The sequence below is a fragment of the Trachymyrmex cornetzi genome, unplaced genomic scaffold (assembly GCF_001594075.2).
Source record: "Trachymyrmex cornetzi isolate Tcor2-1 unplaced genomic scaffold, Tcor1.1 scaffold468, whole genome shotgun sequence".
Classification (NCBI taxonomy): domain Eukaryota; kingdom Metazoa; phylum Arthropoda; class Insecta; order Hymenoptera; family Formicidae; genus Trachymyrmex; species Trachymyrmex cornetzi.
Window position 1 is genome coordinate 83,458 of NW_017299487.1, and position 7,329 is coordinate 90,786.

General features: G+C 38.0%; 2 protein-coding genes across 2 annotated transcripts in view; one reads left to right on the forward strand and one right to left on the reverse strand.

Annotated features, from left to right (window-relative positions):
• The window catches only part of La (La autoantigen-like), a gene marked incomplete at its 5' end in the record, with an annotated part of 6,032 nt that extends 3,659 nt beyond the window's left edge, over nucleotides 1–2,373 (forward strand). The window contains 4 exons of the mRNA XM_018513336.1: nucleotides 146–221; nucleotides 312–572; nucleotides 673–808; nucleotides 1,020–2,373. Of these exons, the coding sequence (XP_018368838.1) occupies nucleotides 146–221; nucleotides 312–572; nucleotides 673–808; nucleotides 1,020–1,102 (556 nt within the window). The remainder of the gene's footprint in view (nucleotides 1–145; nucleotides 222–311; nucleotides 573–672; nucleotides 809–1,019) is intronic.
• A 385-nt stretch (nucleotides 2,374–2,758) lies between these two features.
• Nucleotides 2,759–7,329, reverse strand: part of NLG-5 (neuroligin 5) — a 198,298-nt gene continuing 193,727 nt past the window's right edge. Inside the window, exons 9-11 of the mRNA XM_018513400.1 lie at nucleotides 5,750–6,023; nucleotides 5,113–5,259; nucleotides 2,759–5,009 (exon numbers count right to left, since the gene is read on the reverse strand). Coding sequence (XP_018368902.1) covers nucleotides 4,360–5,009; nucleotides 5,113–5,259; nucleotides 5,750–6,023 — 1,071 coding nt within the window. The 3' untranslated portion in view covers nucleotides 2,759–4,359. The remainder of the gene's footprint in view (nucleotides 5,010–5,112; nucleotides 5,260–5,749; nucleotides 6,024–7,329) is intronic.

The following is a 7,329-nucleotide window of genomic DNA, read 5'->3' on the forward strand; positions in this document are numbered from 1 at the left end:
TTCATACCATAAAAATTATGTCTAAGACATTTTGTCGAAAAATGAATAGTTTCGGAAATAATTGTTTGCTTCCATACTTTTTCCCCACCCTGTATATATATATATATGTATGTATGTATAATATTCTAATGTATAAATTTTATAGTGCGGATTATTATGCAGAAAAAGCACAAGAGAAGGAAGAACGTAGGAAAAAGAAAGAAAAACCAAAGAGATCAACTGTGAGCAAACAAAGCAAATAGAAGATAAATATGCGCTCTATCGCTCTTAATTGGTTTTTCATTTGTGTTTTAATATATTCTTTTCTTTAGACAGAGGAAACAAAGGAGATCGAAGATGACGAAACAGAGCAAACATCTGCAGGAACAGATAATAAATTGCCAAAAGGTTCAATTATTTACTTTTCTGGTGTTTCCAAGACATGTACAAGAGAAGATGTCAAGGAATGTTTAGACAAATTCGATGCTGATATTGCATATATCGATTTCCAAAGGGGACAAACGGAAGGTTGGGTACGTTTGCAGGGAGAAAATGCTGCCAAACCTTTGTTAGAAAAGACGAATGAAGGCAAGGTGAGAGAAAAAAAAATATCCACAAAATTTTTTTAATTCTATAATAGTTCCTCAATCTTGAAATTACAATAATCAAGCAAAACATTTTTCTTGTTTCAAGGTGGTAATCCAAGATGTTGAAGTTACCTGTAAAATGCTCGAGGGTGAGGAAGAAGACAAATACCTCGCTAAAGCGATGGAAGATATAGTAGCTTCAAAGAACAAATACAATAAATCCAAGCGAGGCGCTAAGAAAGGTGATAAAAGATTATTTTAAAATAGTACAATTGTTGACTACCAAATATACATATAATGATGCTTTGCCATGCTAATACTGAGAAGTCTATACATATAAATTATGTATATGTTTCGCTGAGTTAAACTCTTAAAACAACTGAATTCCTTATTATGATACAAAATTTTGTATTTTTAAAAAGCAATTACTAATAAAATTTTTTATGTTCAAAGGACGTGGCGCACGGGGTTCGAAAAAGAGAGGTAACAGTCCCTCGCACGATACAGTTCCTGCTAAGAAAAGAGCTATCGAATAAGATTGATTTATCCTGAAACCTTCAAAGTTACATAGTGTATATTACACTTTATTTTCATTGCATTAACGAATTACATAGAGAAAAGGAAATGTTAAATTATGTCTAGCATAATTTATCATATTTGAAACTGATTTGCTTTAAACTTTTCGTTACATTATCTTTTCATGTATATTATTTTAAATACTTTGAAAATATAGCTTCGTCTATATTTAGTTAGATGCGTGCGTTATGTTTAATTATTTAACATTTCACCGACACTGACCTAAAATTTAAAAGATGATATGATAATTTTGCCACTTGACGGACGATTAACAAACAAAAATCGCCATATATTTTTATAAATTGGCATTTATTGTTGTACAGTGAAATTTACAAATTGGTTTTTTTCTCTAGACTATAACACGTATTTAAATTTCACTGTCGTTTTACGTGCGTCAATACTACCTTCACGCAAGTATCACAACGTGTTAAAGATCATATCATTCGCGAACAGTTACTTTGAAAAATTATACGTAATGACGTATGTACGTACTTAAAACTATTGTAATCGGCAATATGATTTTACGCGACACGGAGTCTGTGCATATTACGCTACATGGTATTTAATTACAGCTTTACGGTCTTACATTATATTGATACATATGTATAGTTTCATGTGCCGAGGAATCGTACGTATCGATTAGATGAATCTTATTTCTTTAGACAGTCTCAATATTTAATGATTTTGAAACTCATTCTAGGTGGAAAAAGATATTGTTTCTTTTTCTAATTAATGTAAGATAACAGTTAAATTGTTAGAAAATTCAGTTCTTGTATTATTTGTTATCGTTCTGTACGAATAAATTTCAGGTTTACATTCCTTATACCACAATCTCAATAATCAAGATATAAATGATGATAGAAACATTTTAGTACGTAAAAACCTGTCAGTGGTTGTGTTTATATTTTCCGTTTTTCATATTGTTGTGCCTGATTTTGTTATATTGAATACTAGCATAATTATATTCCATTCCATTATATCCTGAGAAGCGCATTTCATTTTCGCGCGTGGACTGATTTAGTTGCATACAATGACGAGGATGATTTTCAAAACTTGGTATCTGTGTTGTGTATAGCGGTCTCGGCGATCTCAGGTCATGAATATTAATTCAGGATTAAGAACTCTCTACAAAGACAAAATGTATCTCTGCAAACACGAGCGCGATCACGTCTTAGGATATTGGTCGTGGAAGAGAGAGAGAGAGAGAGAGAGAGAGAGAGAGAGAGAGAGAGAGAGAAAGAGAAAGAGAGAGTTCTATACAAGTTTTAATTCTACTTTAAGAGAAATTACATTTTCGTTTTTTTTTTATTGTTACATACTTTGAGCAGATATTTGATCTTGGCGATAATTTCTCAATTTAGATAGGCCGCGATCGAAGGAATTATATTTCATAAATTTTGGCCAAAGAATCAAAGTGCCATCAAACGAGCTTATCTCATTGTACATTTAATTAATGTAAAATTAAAAATTACGCCGTTATATATATATCCATTTAATTCTGTAATATAATGTTAATTAAAATATTGTAATTAAAAATATAGACATGTTCAATATATTAATATTTAATTTTGATGTTAATACTGAAGTTAATACAGTATTAATACTCGTACCTTGTTTTGCATGTTAAAGTAGAAAAGGATATACAAGATGCGCTGTCAATCGTGAAATTTCGAGGTTCTTGAAGAAACGCGGATGGGAATGATTTTACGGAACGTGTGTATATATCATCACGATGAAGAGTTCTAGCCGCAATTTCGTGGTGGTACGATACTTATGACTGTCGGACTATTCTCTATGAGAAGAACACTCAGCGAAGGGTCGAGTCCGCCCTCTCGAAAGTCGTCGCGCTGCTCGGTCGTAGTCTCGTACTCCCGATGCCGTTCTACGGCTTTGCTCCGTCGAATGCACTCGTGATTGTGCACTTGCGCGACAGGTAACGCGGTTGGAGAATTGCGCTTTCCGCCCGAGTAAACTTCGCGAGCGCTATTAAGCCGTTCTCCTCGGCAGCAGGATCGAAATTACACGTTTCGAAGGGTGTAGCCTAGCTATGTGTTGTAAAGGCGGAAACGACGAGTGCACTTTCACTTGTACGAATGGTACTTCCGTACACCATATTCGTTTCGCTTGCGAATAACGAATGCTTATCGCATCCAATCCGTTTGATCCGTTTCGAATCGAGTACCTCTTCCTCCCAATCGATACTTTACAAAGCAATCGTCGAGAGACTGGTATGCGATCGTATACGTGGCTTTGGTATTCCGATTCCGTTTCAAGATCTCTTAGATCAGATTCGTCATTGTCGTCGTCGTCGTCGATTACCGTGTATCGATCCGTACACGATATTCTTATACATATAATTGCTTTTTAGCAAAGAATTCAATTTAGAGCTTCTTAGCAAGAGTTTCATTATACGTTTCGTTCGAATATTTCCTAGTCAGGCGCCCTTTTTCTATGATATCGAAAATACCGATACGTTTCCTTTACGTGCTATACTGATACTTAAGGCCACCTATTTGCCACGGTCTCTGAGAGAATCAGTATTTATTCCGATGAATTAAATGGCTAGGAAACATTGTATCAATATCTTCAATTGCAAAAAAGTCCTTTGAATAAAATACTTTGAGCACCTGATATATACATAATATAGCGACGAATTACGAGGGGTACTTTAGCGATCACTTTCTTAAAAACAACAGAATATTCCGTTTCATTATAAATAGCAGCTACGTACAATCCACGTCTCTATTAGAAATAACGACCACGTGCAATCTTACATTCCTACCAGTAGAAAGAACCGGTCACAAAGTTTCCTAAGTAGTAATAGTCAGGCGCAATCTAGCAGTAATAACAGTTCAGTATTGCGACCGCGTTATAGTCAGTCATGTCGCAGTATCGCGGTGCAAGTAGTAACAGTCGATAACAATCGACCATTTTTAGTAACGACTAAAGTCAGACGCGCTGTTACGTTGATTTTTTTACCACAATTCACACACAATGCACACTGTAAAAGATCTGTTACATGGTTCTTTTCTGTTGGAATTCGAGTTATGTTCGCGTAATCGCGATAAATGAAAAATTCCCTTAATCGCGGCACTGTGTCCAATGATTAATTAAGGGAATACATCGTTCAAAATCTGGACTCCGTGGTGGCCTTTTCCGAGTCCATAAAGGTCACTCGCTTCGTCCGCGCGTTGCCCTCTGGGGGCAACCCCTAATGCTATACGGATATTTCTTGTATCTGCACGCGTTTCTTGATAGTGTTGGTGCTACCGGCAGTGGTGAGCGAACTGGTGGTCCTGGCGGGCGGTTTCGGAGGGATCGCGTCCTTGTGGGCGTTGCCGCTGGTCCCGTGACCGGATCTCGATTCTTTCCTCAATTGCTCGCTGTCCTGACAGTCCTGGGACGGCGCGAACTGCTGCTGTTCCTGAATGGAAGGGCTTCTCGCGAGGGTTGTGTACGAGGGGGGTGGCTCTTGAGCGGGTCGCGGATTGTCGGAGGGTTTTATGGACGTCCTGGTGGTCATCGGCAGAGACTCCTGTCCATTCGGCCTACAATCCATGGCGGCACGTTTCTTGTCGCGATCCCGCTGATAATAAATGCCAGCGAAGATCAACATATTCAGAACTAGAAGGATGCAACCGACACCCACAGTGATCCCCAGGGCAGTGGTCGTGCTGTAGTAATGTCGAGACGCTAGTCTCTGTAGCAGCTCGGCATCGTCCTCGGAATCATCCAGAATCGGAGTAATATCCTCGATAAGGCTATCCTCACCTCCCGTAGATGTGCTGCAGGCGGTGGTTGAGGAAGAACTCGTCCGAGTTGTGCCTGTCAGCGGCAGTGGCGTGTACCATTCGTCCCGAACTGGTCCTGAATAATAATAAAGTAAGGTATATATAATTGAGTGATATATCTCTTAAACCAAAGAAATAAGAATTTAAACTTTCACTTCTTTCGCAAGATATGATCTTACCTGCATAATAATGATCGCCTCGTTCCCGGAAGTGATGATGTCGCATTGAAACGTCGTCGTCGCCAGGACGATGGAGCTGAGGTATCAAATTAAGCCATACAGCCATTTTATGACCGCGATAATGACTCTTCATCTTCGGTTTTAACGCTAAAATAAAATTTTAATGATTAAAAACGTCTCTTTTTCGATAATTATTTGTTACCATTGACTATAAAGATAGTTATCACATATTATTAATCAAATCTTAAATGTGCAAATTAAGCAACGTATTTTTGCGAATAATTATTAATAACGAATTAATTATAATTATCGAATGCATTAAAGGAATATCTATGTAATTATCATCAAGAAATAATTTCACATTTCATTTAAAAAGATTTCATCTCGCACGCACAATTAAATTTTTCAAAGAAATTTCAAAGAGAACGCGTCGAGGCGGACAAAGTCCACTGTACACAATCAAAATTCTGAAGGAACTTTTCAGAGAATTTAAAAAGATCGCGACGTTCCACGAGAAACGTCACGATCCTTTTAAAGAAACGGAGGACGGAAGAAGGCGCTTTGTAGAAAATTAAATTTATCGAAAAATAACGGTGGAACTACTTCTTCTCTTCTTGCAGTCTCAAGCGCAACATACCTATCGTGAGATACTGCTGAGATCCTGTCTCATATTGTTCCCATGTGAGACCGCGGAATCGCGTCTTCTCCTTCGGCGTGCCATAGTCGACCGACTCGATCTTGTGCGGTTCGTTCGGGTTACCGGTCTTGGCGAAATTGGTGAAGAAGGTGAGTACGGCCTCTGCAACGCCCTGGTCTTGTCGGGAATAATTCCGCGGGAAGAAAGCCCCGCCTGCCACCAACGGCAGCCCGAAAATATACGGTATGTCCTCCCCACGAACGCTCCCCAGCCGCTGCAACGAGAGATTTCCCACTGAGAGAATCGGAGCCGTAGAGCATCCAAGCTCCGTAATCGATAATTATACGGCCGACACTACGTACATTCATACAGGCGCGAGATATTATAATATTTACTACACGCGCAAATTTGCGTAATTCGTAATTAATGTCAATTAAATTATCAACAGCTATCGGCGATTGTTTTATTTAATTAACCGAAACAGAATATCAGTTAATCATTGATAGCTAATTTTAGTGTTAATTAATAGAATCGTGACGATTAGCCAGAAATTGTCTCTCCGACCCTTTGCAGAGCGTTATACTGCAAATGCATAATTTCGACAGTTAAATTCTCTATCACGCTGCATGAAATGGTTCCACGTATTATACCACTGATCCCTATTAGCACGCGTGAAACGCGTGTGGGAAAGAATATACGAGGAGAGTACAGGAGAGTGTGGCAGGCGGAAAACGCCACGATTAACAATTCAAATAAATTCATCGCATTTGCATTCAGTGGTCTTGATATCGCTTTCTTATCTCTCTTCGGCGCGGCTTTTTCCGCCTTTGTCTCGTCTAATTCGCTCATTTCTTTCTTTTTTATCGTGCGCTTGGTAAACCAGTGTGACGTTTCGATTGTGATTGACAATATTTAAAGCGACAGAGTCAGTTGCGGTTACGTGAACTTATTAAGGGGATCCTAAAGTCGTCTATTTTATCAATTCAATGGAGCTTATACGTATGATTTACGTGTCATTGATACATTACTACACTCTATTATATCAATATCGCACACGTATGTACCAATTTTCTAACTAATCTTTCATATTAGGTACCTAAGACTAATTCTAAGAACTTAACATTGTTTGTTCATGTAATCTCTAATCCGAGATTGTTTCATACAAAGTATCAAACTTGTATATAAAGCAAATATTGTTACAAATTGGCGCCACCCAAGAACAACAAGTCACGATAATGTTAAAGTGACATTAAAATGAATCGGAAAATGACTTTTAACGATCATTTTGGAGTCATTTTTACATCATTTTGATATCATAATGGCAGAAGCTGATAACAAAACTGTAATTTTCTAATTTTTTTTTTTACATAAAGTCGACCAAGTTAGACTACATTACCGTTTTTACTTTAATTGTGGAAGAGGATTTTTAAATCTAGTATAATGGCAATTAGAAAAATATTTTTGAAAAATAATCGATAAAGACGACTTCAGGAGGAGAATCTTTCGCCTCGCGCTTAATTAAATCCCCTTTTGTGCACATGTGACTGGGACAGGGGAGGGCGGAGGGGGGGGGGGGGGGG